This window comes from Aquarana catesbeiana, linkage group LG11 (assembly GCF_042186555.1).
Source record: "Aquarana catesbeiana isolate 2022-GZ linkage group LG11, ASM4218655v1, whole genome shotgun sequence".
NCBI classification, from domain to species: Eukaryota; Metazoa; Chordata; class Amphibia; order Anura; family Ranidae; genus Aquarana; species Aquarana catesbeiana.
In genome coordinates, this window is record NC_133334.1 from 276,783,569 (window position 1) to 276,797,063 (window position 13,495).

The 13,495-nt window shown below is 44.3% G+C and overlaps 1 protein-coding gene across 1 annotated transcript in view; it reads right to left on the reverse strand.

Moving 5' to 3' along the window:
* The window catches only part of WWP2 (WW domain containing E3 ubiquitin protein ligase 2), a 124,112-nt gene that overhangs the window by 48,697 nt on the left and 61,920 nt on the right, over window positions 1-13,495 (reverse strand). The window contains exons 7-8 of the mRNA XM_073605872.1: window positions 7,432-7,521; window positions 7,111-7,285 (exon numbers count right to left, since the gene is read on the reverse strand). Of these exons, the coding sequence (XP_073461973.1) occupies window positions 7,111-7,285; window positions 7,432-7,521 (265 nt within the window). The remainder of the gene's footprint in view (window positions 1-7,110; window positions 7,286-7,431; window positions 7,522-13,495) is intronic.

A 13,495-nucleotide genomic window follows, 5' to 3' on the forward strand; every position in this document is an offset into this window, starting at 1 on the left:
TGGGGCGGTAGCGGTAAAGTGACGCTTTTTACCGCCGCTAGCGGCTGAGGAAAGGGTTAAAAGCGCCCGCGTTGTGGCGCTGCCCATGCGGTTTGCAGGTGCCTCCCATTCATCTCAATGGGCGGGGCGTTTTGGGAGCGATGTACACACCCGCTCCCACACCGCCCCAAGGATACTGCTTGCAGGACTTTTTTTTTTTCCCGCCCTGCAAGTGCACCGCCCCCAGTGTGAAAGCGCTCGGGCTTTCGCACTGGGGTGGCTTGAGAGGCGCTTTACACGCGATATATTTAGCGCTAAAACGCCTAAATAGCGCCCTCAGTGTGAAAGGGGTCTTAATGGTACAGAAAGGGTTTGTCATGTCATTCAGCCGGGCGTAGATAAGTTTGAATTTCGTCCGATTCAGTAGGGACCGGCCGAGATTCGAACCATCTATGGGCAGGCTGATTGTTCGATTGTAGTACAATTTGGGTACGACCAGCATGTCGGATTTTTCATGCGATTATAGCCGATGGCAATAATCACAGTGTTCTCCCCTTCGCCGCGGCAAAGTCAACCAGAAGTGGGAGCAGGTACCTGTTAAAACCAGGTACCAGATCCCCCTGAAAGGTGCCAAATGTGGCAGTGGAGGGGGTGGGAGGGGGGTATTAATAAGTGGAGCTTCCCTTTTTTGGGTGGAGCTCCACTTTAAAGCAGAGTTCCACCGAAAAATGGAACTTCCGCTTTTCTGGGTCTCCCCCCCCCCAAAGTGACATTTGGCACCTTTCGGGGGGAGCAGATACCTGTCTAATACAGGTATTTTGCTCCCACTTCCGGGCATAGATACCTGAGCCACCCACGGGTATCTACGTCACTTCCCATTCCCCCCCCCCCCGCTGTATTCTGGGAGACACACGGGTCCCAGAAAACAGGAGGGACCAGTGGGATCACGCAGCGCGAGTCGCACATGCGCAGTAGGGAACCAGGAAGTGAAGCTGCAAGGCTACAGAGAGAGAGAGAGAGAGAGAGAGAGAGAGAGAGAGAGAGAGAGAGAGAGAGAGAGAGAGAGAGAGAGAGAGAGAGAGAGGAAGGAGAGAGAGACTCATTTCCTGGCTGCAGGACATCCAACTTCATCTGGCTCTTTCCTCTTCAGTCTTACCCACCCCTTCCAATCATAAAGGGGCATCATCATCATGTGTGCATTATTGAGGGTAGTCTGCAAATGCCCCCTCCTCTTGACTGACACCTGCCCCTTGAAGGCATTTTGATATTTGTACAAATCCTCCTAAGAGCCAGCCCACCGCATGAATACTTCTGAGACGAGTACTGAGCTAGGGTGCTGTGATGTTTTCAAAAAGCTACAGGCCCCTCCCACCAGCCACGATCTGCATGCCCTGCACAGGGAAGCATAGAGACCCAGTAATTACATCACTGGATCTACTATAAGGTTACAGAGCCTTGAAAAAGTATTCATACCCCTTGAATTTTCCACAATTTGTTATGTTAAAATACATTTACATTTTTGGTTGTATTGGGATTTTATGTGATTAGACCAACACAAAGTGGCTCATAATTGTGAAGTGGAAGGGAAATGAGAAATAGTTTTCAATTTTTTTTACAAATAAATATGTGAAAAGTGTATTTAGCCCCCTTTACTCTGATACCCCTAACTAAAATCTAGTGGAACCAATTGCCTTCAGAAGTCACCTAATTAGTAAATAGAGTCCACCTGTGTGTCATTTAATCTCAGTATAAATACAGCTGTTCTGTGAAGTTCTCAGAGTTTTGTTAGAGAACCTTAGTGAACAAACAGCATCATGAAGGCCAAGGAACACACCAGACGGGTCAGGGATAAAGTTGTGGAGAAGTATAAAGCAGGGTTAGGTTATAAAATAATATCCCAAGCTTTGGATATCTCACGGAGTTCTGTTCAATCCATCATCGGAAAATGGAAAGAGTATGGCACAACCGCAAACCTACCAAGACATGGCCGTCCACCTAAACTGACCGGCCGGGCAAGGAGAGCATTCATCAGAGAAGAGCCAAGAGGTCCATGGTAACTCTGGAGGAGCTGCAGAGATCCACAGCTCAGGTGGAAGAATCTGTCCACAGGACAACTATTAGTCGTGTTCTCCACAAATCTGCTCTTTATGGAAGAGTGACAAGAAGAAAGACATTGGTGAAAGAAAGTCATAAGAAGTCCTGTTTGTAGTTTGTGAGAAGCCATGTGGAGGACACAACAAACATGTGGAAGAAGGTGATCTGGTCAGATGAGACCAAAATTCAACTTTTTGGCCTAAAAGCAAAATGCTATGTGTGGGGGGAAAACTAACACTGCACATCACCCTGAACACACCATCCCCACTGTGAAACATCTTGGTGGCAGCATCATGTGGTGGGGATGCTTTTCTTCAGCAGGGACAGGGAAGCTGGTCAGAGTTGACAGGAAGATGGATGGAGACAAATACAGGACAATCTTAGAAGAAAACCTGTTAAAGTCTGCAAAAGACTTGAGACTGGGGCGGAGGTTCACCTTCCAGCAGGACAACGACCCGAAACATCCAGCCAGAGCTACAATGGAATGGTTTAGATCAAAGCATATTCATGTGTTAGAATGGCCCAGTCACAGTCCAGACCTAAATCCCATTGAGAATCTGTGGCAAGACATGAAAATTGCTGTTCACAGACGCTCTCCATCCAATCTGACAGAGCTTGAGATATTTTGCAAAGAAGAAGAATGGGCAAAAATGTCCTCTCTAGATGTGCAAAGCTGGTAGAGACATCCCCAAAAAGACTTGCAGCTGTAATTGCGGAGAAAGGGGGTTCTACAAAGTATTGACTCCGGGGGGCGCCATACAAATGCCCCCCCACACTTTTCGCATATTTGTAAAAAATGTTGAAAACCATTTATCATTTTCCTTCCACTTCACAATTATGTGTCACTTTGTGTTGGTCTATCACAGAAAATCCCAATAAAATCCATTTACGTTTTTAGTTGTAACATGACAAAATGTGGAAAATTTCAAGGCACTGTAAACTTCAGCTTCCGTGTTTGAGGGCAAGTCTAAATGCCGCGTACACACGATCGGACATTCCAACAACAAAACCGTGGATTTATTTCCGATGGATGTTGGCTCAAACTTGTCTTGCATACACACGGCCACACAAATGTTGTCGGAAATTCCGAACGTCAAGAGCGCGGTGATGTACGACGAGCCGAGAGAAATGAAGTTCAATAGCCAGTGCGGCTCTTCTGCTTGATTCCGAGCATGCGTAGAATTTTGTGCGTCAGAATTGTGTACACACGATCGGAATTTCCCACAACGGATTTTGTTGTCGGAAAATTTGAGAACCAGCTCTCAAATTTTTGTTGTCGGAATTTCCGACAACAAGCTCCCATCGAACATTTGTTGTCGGAAAATCCGATCGTGTGTACGCGGCATGAGGGTTAAGCGTTCATTTTAGAGACAGTGTGAATGGTTAGATTGAGCGGTAGGGTCAAATCAAATGTTACGCTGAAGGGTCAGGGGGAAATTGTAATTTATTTTTGTCCATTGTTAAACGAAACCCTCTGAACATAATCCCTAACACTAAAGTAACTCCTTCTATGGGATGCTCTCCTAAACAAGTTCTGGTTGCAATAGTCCCAAACTCAAAGTGCATATTCTCCAGCTCTTAACACTGTTGGTTCAAAAGGAGAGGAAGAATGGACAGCATGGAAGAGATAGTGGACTGTGAGAGATAGAGGAAAAAAAGAACGGAGATGGAGAGGAAAGAAAGAATAAAGAGAGCAAACAAAGGAAAAAAAACAAAACAAAGTAAAGAGGGAGAAAGGATGCGGGGGGGGGGGGGGGGGGATGTGAAAGGCAATGCAAAATAACTTACAGGTACCTTTACAGGCTTTATGTACTCAGCAAACTGGCAACTGCAAGAATATACTGCACCTTCACCCCTTCGCTCGGACAGTACGAAAATATGCGGCCCCACTGGACTGGGCTTTTTTCTGTGGGGCTCCAGATTTGCATATCTCCCGTTGTTCTGGGAGCACAGAGACCGGGGTCTCACAGAGAGCCCTGGGACCCGTACTAACGATCGGGACCCGGAATCCCCAATTTCGGGTCACCTGATCGCTGTGATAGCCTCTGATTGGCTATCACAGCGATCAGTCACTGTGAAACCTGCCCCCTGTGTTTTCTTTATCTGTGAATGGAGGAGAGAGATACTTAGTGAATGAAGGAGAGTGGTTCGAACAGCGCAGAAAATTGTAGGATGTGAACTTGTTTCGCTTGAAGAAATATATGAGACTCGTTGCCTTTGAAGAGCAGGAAAAATAGTGAAAGACCTGACTCATCCTTAGATTTAAAGTGGAGTTCCACCCACTTTTACAACTCTTCAGCATCCCTCACTAAACTGTGCACTGTAAACGAATTGGATATTTTTAATTTTTTTTTCTCAGCACCTACTGTATATCTGCTGTATTCATTTTTCACTTCCTCCTCCCTGGCCGTGGCCCATCGCATCATTTCCTGTTTGCAATGCCTTCTGGGAAGGGGCGGCAACTTCCTCTGACACTGCCGTTGCTATGGAAACCTGACCTGAAACCTATTACACTGCTTGTGCTGCACTGAGCATGTGCAAGATCTGCAAGGATGAGATCCAGGAAGAAATACAGTCTGGCTTCAGATGCCCACACTTAAGATGGCCACGGCCTGCTGCAAGTTTATAAAATAACAAACTACTGCTATAAACTAACAAAACAGACCTTAGTTTACAGACTAACTTTACTAGAATACATTAAGCTTGTGTATTATGGGGTATTTTTATTTAAAAAGTATCATTTCACCACTTTAAAGAGAGCTTCTTTCCCAGGCATGTTAAGGCTATCAATGCAGGAATGAAATGAAAGAGGTTACATAGTTTTATTTTTTGTCTTGTTTAGTTTTTTTTAAATTTTAAGGGCACTTTTTATACCTTTATAATATGGGGACACTTTTATATGTTTATATATATTATACACTTTTTGGTATAATTAAATCCTATGTGGTAAATGCATGGTTTAAAATTGTGATGTATGAATAATGCGTGAAGTAGAAATGTAATTTCATTGTGATTTGTTTTACCATGACAATACATTTTATCTTATCTTGCAGAAAAAAAAAAAAGTGTGTGTAAAAAAAAAATAATAATAATAAAAAAATAAAATTGAAAAAAAAAAAAATAACAAAAAAATACATAGATTAAAGTGATATTAAAGTATCATTTTTTTGTGTTTCAAAATAACAGACATGTTATACTTACCTGCTCTGTGTAATGGTTTTGCATCTTCCTCTTCTCGGGTCCTTTTCGGCGTTCCTGGCCCCTCCCTCCTGTTGAGGGTCCCCACAGCAAGCAGCTTGCTATGGGGGCACCTGAGCCAAGCCGCAGCTCCGTGCGTCCATTCAGACACTGACCTGTGGCTAGTCCCCACCCCTCTCACTCTCCTCACTGGCTCACTGACTTTGACAGCAGCGGGAGCCAATGGCGCTCCGCTGCTGTCTCAGCTGATCAGGAGGGAGAGTCCCGGGCAGCCAAGTCTCTCCTGCAACATCGCTGGATTAAGATGGGGCTCAGATAAGTATTAGGGGGCTGAGGGGGAGCTGCTGCACACAGAAGGCTTTTTTATCTTAATGCGTTAGGATAAAAAACCTCTCTGTCTTTACAACCAGGCTTTAAGGCTTGATCTAGGTCAGTGCCAGGGTTAGTATTTGGGTCAAGGTCAGGATCAAAAGGTCCGGGCCAAAGGTCAGAGCCAGTATTATTTTTTTTATTGACAAGATTTTTTTTTTTTTCAGTATCAGTGTCAGTGTTTTAGGGAGGATAAAAAAAAAAAAAAAAAAAAAAAAAAAAAGCAAAATGGCACTATTGTTTTACGGGTACAAACGACAACTAACATTTGTGGTATTGCTGCGATCGTCAGGAGCAGAAAAAATTATTTTGGGTTGTTCTTTGGTGGAAGGTTATGGTAGTAGCAAGAAATATACAACTAAATAAAAAAAAATTATATTTTTTACCATATTTACCATATTTCCAATGGTAATATATCCATTACCATTGGAAATATGCAAAAAGGTACCCCCCCCCGGTACATTGGGACTTTAAGGGCAACTCATATATTAGACAAAAAGATCTATAAAAGGTAAAATTTTATTGAATACATGGATAAAGGCTAGGTGTACATATCAACACTAAAAAAAACAACACATAAACATAGTAGAATAATTGCTGGTATATAGATAGTTGCTGCAGTGATATGTCTTCCCCTAAGCTCAACGCGTTTCAGGAGAAACTTGAATCCCTTCTTCAGGGATATTTAAGAGAAGACATCACTGCAGCAACTATCTGTATACCAGCAGTTATATTACTATTAATTTTACCTTTTATACATATTTTTGTCAAATATACGATATATATGCCCTTAAAGTCCCAATGTACCGTGGGGGGGGAGGGGGGTAACTTTTTGCATATTTCCAAATTAATAGGGATGTTGGCAACAATCTTTGGGTCTTTCTGGTGGTTTTAAATTCTCTACTATCCATTACCATTTACCACCAAAACAAAGCCCAATTTGAAAGAAACGCGGTATAATCCACCTGGATGCACAAAGTAGTTGTGATATGTACAGTATTACTAACACATGTCAAAGTTGAAAAATTGTGCTTAGGCATTTAGATTTGTTTTACCGTTATGCCCCGTACACACGATCGGAAATGCCGCCAGAAAAACTCAGATGAGAGCTTTTGGTCGGAAAATTGTGACCGTGTGTATGCTCCATCGGACTTTTGCTGGTGGAATTCCAGCCAGCAAAAGATTGAGGGCAGGTTCTCTATTTTTCGGTCGGAAAAAGTTCATATCCGAAAAAGTGATCGTCTGTATGCAATTCCGACGCGCAAAAAATCACGCATGCTCGGAAACAATTCGACGCATGCTCGGAAGCATTGAACTTCATTTTCTCGGCTCGTCGTAGTGTTGTATGTCGAAGGTTCCCATCCGTTTTTTCTGATGGAATTTCTGATCGTGTGTATGGGGCATAAGGCACGAAGGGGTTAACTAAAAATATAAGACACCTTACCATTTTATTTGCATGGCGTGTCTTACCTGGTACAGGTAGCGCTGACTCAGCTGCTGCATTGCCCCCTGCAACTGGTTCCTCTGAGTCTGCCATTGCTCATAGTTGCGGACGTACTCCGCCGTAGGTCTCTGCCAAGTAGTGGTGCGAGTGTTGTGGTCAACATAGTAGTATCGCCCTCGACTGTCCACCCGCTTTTCCCATCTGTGTGGAGAAAACACAAATGTTTAGTTGCTGCAAGCACTGAATAGGCTTTCTACAGCAACCCCCCCCCCCCCTCCACCTGCATCGCTGAGGGGCACATAGCAGCGACATGGAAAGCAGTTATGCTACAAAGTGTGAGGTCTCACCCAGGTGGCAGAGGTCGTTCCCACGTGGTGGTCTTTGTGTTATGGTCTACGTAATAAACACGTCCATTGCTCAGCATTCTCTGCTCCCACCTAAAACAGAAATGAGGGTTTTAAAAGGAGAAATTATTTATTCAAATGCATACATAATAAAAAAAGAACTAAAAATAACAATGGCATTCAAGAGCTTTCACCAATTGTGCCCCCATTTATGTTTAATCCTATTTATTCAATTTTCAAAGGCATACAGTGGATACAAAAAGTTTACACACCCTTGTTAAAATGTCAGGTTTCTGTGATGTAAAAAAAAAATGAGACAAAGATAAATAATTTCAGAACTTTTTCCACCTTTAATGTGACCTACAAACTGTACAACTCAGTTGAAAAACAAATCAAAATCTTTTAAGGGGGGGGTGTAAAACTAAAAAACTAAAATAATGTGGTTGCATAAGTGTGCACACCCTCCTATAACTGGGTAAAAACAAGGGGGATAGTGGCGCTGTCACTTGGTATGCATAATAACAAATACCAGTGACGTGATCGCGCCCAACTCCTGCGTTTCAACATCGTAGTACAGCTTCAATCAAGCCTTGGTTTCAGCTCCCCGGAAACCCCGCTGGACAGGATTCTCCTTCACTGGAAAGGCAGCAGTAACGCCAAAGCGCTGGACGGACGCCACATCAGTGTGGATAGGACAAGCCGGATTTCCATATTTTAGATGTAAGTGGATAATTGCACCTGTAATCTATTAAACGCTACTAGTTCTAACCTGGAGGTGCTTTTTTTCTTCTTTTTCCTATAACTGGGGGTGTAGCTGTGTTCAGAATTAAGCAATCACATTCAAACTCATGTTAAATAGGAGTCAGTACACACCGGCCATCATTTAAAGTGCCTCTGATTAACTCAAAATAAAGTTCAGTAGGTCTTTCCTGGCATTTTCTTAGTCGCATTCTACAGCAAATACCATGGTCCGCACAGAGCTTCCAAAGCATCAGAGGGATCTCATTGTTAAAAGTTATCAGTCAGGAGAAGGGTACAAAAGAATTTCCAAGGCATTAGATATACCATGGAACACAGTGAAGACCGTCATCATCAAGTGGAGAAAATATGGCACAACAGTGACATTACCAAGAACTGGACGTCCCTCCAAAATTGATGAAAAGACGAGAAGAAAACTGGTCAGGGAGGCTGCCAAGAAGTCTACAGCAACATTAAAGGAGCTGCAGGAATATCTGACAAGTACTGGCTGTGTGGTGACAACAATCTCCCATATTCTTCATATGTCTGGGCTATGGGGTAGAGTGGCAAGACGGAAGCATTTTCTTTACGAAGAAAAACATCGAAGCCCGGCTAAATTTTGCAAAAACACATCTGAAGTCTCCCAAAATCATGTGGGAAAATGTGTTATGGTCTGATAAAGCCAAGGTTGAACTTTTTGGCCATAATTCCAAAATATATGTTTGGTGCAAAAACAACACTGCAGATCACCAAAAGAACACCATACCCACCGTGAAGCATGGTGGTGGCATTTGGGGCTGTTTTTCTTCAACTGGACCAGGGGCCTTAGTCAAGGTAGAGGAAATTATGAACAGTTCCAAATACCAGTCAATATTGGCACAAAACCTTCAGGCTTCTGCTAGAAAGCTGACAACGACACACAGCATACATCCAAATCAACAAAGGAATGGCTTCACCAGAAGAAGATTAAAGTTTTGGAATAACCCCGCTAGAGCCCAGACCTGAATCCCATTGAAAATCTGTGGGGTGATCTGAAGAGGGCTGTGCACAGGAGATGCCCTCACAATCTGACAGATTTGGAGTATTTTTGCAAAGAAGAATGGGGCAAATATTGGCAAGTCAAGATGTACCATACTGATAGACTCATCCCCAAAAAGACAGTGCTGTAATAAAATCAAAATGTGCTTCAACAAAGTATTAGTGTGAGGGTGTGCACACTTATGCAACCATATTATTTTATTTTTATATTTTTACTTCCCTCCACCTAAAAGATTTCAGCTTGTGAAGCGGTGTTAAAATCCTGCTTGCTGCATTTTTGGTGCATATTTAATCAGCACCTCCCCGTTGAAATGCATTGAAAACGCAGCAAGAATGCATCAAAAATGCGCCCGTGTTGTGACCTTTTTGCACAATACAGAGGATTAACCCCTTAGGTGGGATGAAAAAACAAGAAGTTGACCCAATTTTTGAGCTTACACAGGGTAGAAGACTCTCTCCCCACCCCCCATGTAATGTAATGGGGGGGCCAAGCACAAGGAACTTCCTGTGGGAGGAAGAGTACAGAGTCACATGATACACGATACCTGGAAGTACTGCATATTTTATCTTAGCAAATAAGTGAGTGGCGGGTAAAAAGGGTAAAAGGGAGCGAAGGGTAAGAGAGTACTGCGCAGGATTGAAGGTGTTACATAAAGAGAACCTGTTGCTTTTGCCTTGAAAGCTTAAACCACATGTTCATTTTAGGCCTGCAGACTCTAGCATGAGCAGACAGCTTAGAAATGAAGCTACACAGCAGCTAGACTCCCACCATTAATGCAGACTAACTAGGCAGATTGTTATGATGCATTCATGTATATGATAAAAATAAAATCGGCTTTGCCGACTTCCTCTCCACCGCGTGGAATGTTCTAATAAATTACAAAATGTAATTAATGTACAGAATCTTCTCTCAGGCTCAGTGCTGCTGACAAAATAAAACAACCTTGTGCAAACAGATGCCAGGAGGGCTGCCAAGTCGCAGTGTAACCTGGTGAGTGTCTGCCACTGCGGCTTTGACTGGAAATTCCGTCATCCTCGTGCCTGTGTCCTGTCCAGCCCCACAGCAAAACTGGCACCGACATGTGAGTCGCGCCATGCCCCCCTGTCCTGCATGCATTTCGTCTGCTTCAAAGCCTGACACGGTTTACCTCCCATGGTGTAGCGGTCTCCTATGGATGCTTGGCTGAGCCGATACCAAATCTACAGTTCTACAAAGAAATAGTGACATTGCCGAAAAGTCCCCACTCATAATGGTGACAATTCATGGCGAGCACTGAATATAATAGGTTCAACTGACAATACAGCTCCTTGAATAGTGTGCAGGTGACGGGTAGAACCTGATGCATATTATATAACATAGGGCTGAAATAAATGTAGAACCATGTCTGGGGGCAGCAATTAGAACTTTTCAGAATTTACCTTTTAAATTTTCTTAATTGTTGTGTAGAAAGAGACTACCGATATCAAGTTGTTTACTAGGACCTTTCCACTTGCTCTGTTCCAGCGCTGCAGCATCCAAGCCTTTGCTCTGTTCTAATGCTGCAGCCTCCAAGCCTTTGCTCTGTTCTAATGCTGCAGCATCCAAGCCTTTGCTCTGTTCTAATGCTGCAGCCTCCAAGCCTTTGCTCTGTTCTAATGCTGCAGCATCCAAGCCTTTGCTCTGTTCTAATGCTGCAGCCTCCAAGCCTTTGCTCTGTTCTAATGCTGCAGCTTCCAAGCCTTTGCTCTGTTCTAATGCTGCAGCCTCCAAGCCTTTGCTCTGTTCTAATGCTGCAGCCTCCAAGCCTTTGCTCTGTTCTAATTCTGCAGCATCCAAGCCTTTGCTCTGTTCTAATGCTGCAGCCTCCAAGCCTTTGCTCTGTTCTAATGCTGCAGCATCCAAGCCTTTGCTTTGTTCTAATGCTGCAGCCTCCAACCTTTGCTCTGTTTCCGTGCTGCAGCATCCAAAACCTTATGCTGTGTACACACGATCGGACTTTCGACGGACTGAATCACGTCGGACTTTGACGGACTTTCGACTGACTTTTCGACGGACTTCTCTACACACAATCACACCAAAGTCCGATGGATTCGTACGTGAAGACGTACGACCGGACTAGAATAAGGGAGTTGATAGCCAGTAGCCAATAGCTGCCCTAGTGTTGGTTTTCGTCCGTCGGACTAGCATACAGACAAACTGATTTTTTGACTGGACTTGAGTCCGTCGGAAAGATTTGAAACATGTTCTAAATCTAAAGTCCATCACATTTTCAACAGAAAAGGTCCGCTGCAGGTCCGATGAAGCGATCATTCCGATGACGGATTAGTTCCGTCTGACAAGTTTGGTCAAAAAGTCTGGGCGTGTGTACACGGCATAACTCTGTCCCAGTGCTGCAGCATTCAAACCTTTGCTCCCTTCCAGTGCTGAAGCCTCCAACCTTTGCTCTGTTTCAGTGCTACAGCCTCCAACACTTGCTCTGTACCGGTGCTGCAGCCTCCAACCCTTGCTCTGTTCTAATGCTGCAGCCTCCAACCCTTGCTCTGTTCTAATGCTGCAGCCTCCAACCCTTGCTCTGTTCTAATGTTGCAGCCTCCAACCTTTGTTCTGTTCCAGTGTGGCAGCCTCCAACTCTTGCTCTGTTTCAGTGTTGCATCTTTCAACCCTTGCTCTGTTCCAGTGCTGCAGCCTCCAACCTCTGCTCTGTTACAGAGCTGCAGCATCCAAACCTTTGCTATGTTCCAGTGCTGCAGCCTCCAACCTTTGGTCTGTTCCAGATTTGCAGCCTCCAACCCTTTCTCTGTTCCAGTGTTGCAGCCTCCAACCCTTGCTCTATTCCAGTGCTGCAGCATCTAAACCCTTGCTCTGTTCCAGTGCTGCAGCCTCCAACTTTTGCTCTATGTCAGTGCTTCAGCCTCCAACCCTTGCTATGTTTCAGTGCTGCTCCAACTTTTGCTTTGTTTCAGTGCTGCAGCCTCCAACTTTTGCTTTTTTTCAGTGCTGTAGCCTCCAACCTTTGCTCTATCTTAGTGCTTCAGCATCCAAACCTTTGCTCTGTTTCACTGCTGCAGCCTCCAACCTTTGCTCGGTTCCAGTGCTGCAGCCTCCAACCTTTGCTCTGTTATAGAGCTGCAGCATCCAACCTTTGCTCTGTTCCACTTCTGCAGCTGGACTCTTCAGCATTTAACACTTGGAAGTGTCAGATGCCTGTGGTAAAGGATGGTAAAGGAATTTCCCTAATGCAAACCTTTAATTGAGCAGTCTTCTGATGCCCTGGGGTCCTCTTCTCCCTGTGGTGCTAGGTGGCCTTTAATACTGCACAGTGGTGCCCCCAATAAAATGTCAGCACTATACTGCAAGCCCGGGCCCACATGGTATTGCACCCCCATGAGATGTGCCTATGACAGCCAAAGCTCACGGGAAGTGGTGTGACTGCTTTACAGAATAACGTTTTTGGATGCACGGGATCAGGATATGGCACTGACTGACACTGGCTATCGTTTAAAAAATAATTCCAGGCCTTGGTATTTTATACAAAGTTACATTTTGGTCCAGTTTGGTGCAACGTAACTATGTATAAACCATACCTGGATGATGCTCCTGTAAGCTGAAAATCACTGAAGTAGACGCCACTACTTCAGTGATCTCCACCTTGCTTCCATGTCGCAAGGGTCAGCTGCTTGGCACAGGCACCGTTCAGAAAATGCTTTGCATTGTCACCGCCCTGCCTCACCACCTCATCCAATCAGAGAACACTTTGCATCCATTCAGGAAATGCAAAGCATTCTTTTAATTGCGCCCGTGTCACAGCAGCCAACCTCTGGTGTTCAGTAAGCAGCAGCCACTCTGCCCAGGCCCCGGAAGCAAGTGGAGATCAGTGGTGTAGCGGTGCCTACTTCAGTGATTTCTAGCTTTCAGGGGCATTGGCCAGGCACGGTATATATACTGTACATAGTTTTATTGGTCTGAGCTGAAACAATGCAACTATGTATAAAATATCCCTGCCTGGGATTATTCTTTAACCTGGAAGCTGACCAGCACTGGACTTTGGGAGTAGTAAATTTGCAGCCCCATAGAGAAGGTGAATATAACAGTTTGGAGCTTCTTTTTAAATAAAATATTTTGTAACATGGTGGACTCCACTTTGAAGAAAAATACATGACCCTCGCTAAACTGCAAAACACAGCATCCTGTGGTCGGGCCGGTGCTCTGGCTGAATTGTCTCCACACTCCAAACAACAGGATTAATAGTAAATTCTAGCTGTCTACTCGGTATAGTCCAATAAAGTGTCATTCTTTATTCGCTACATGGTA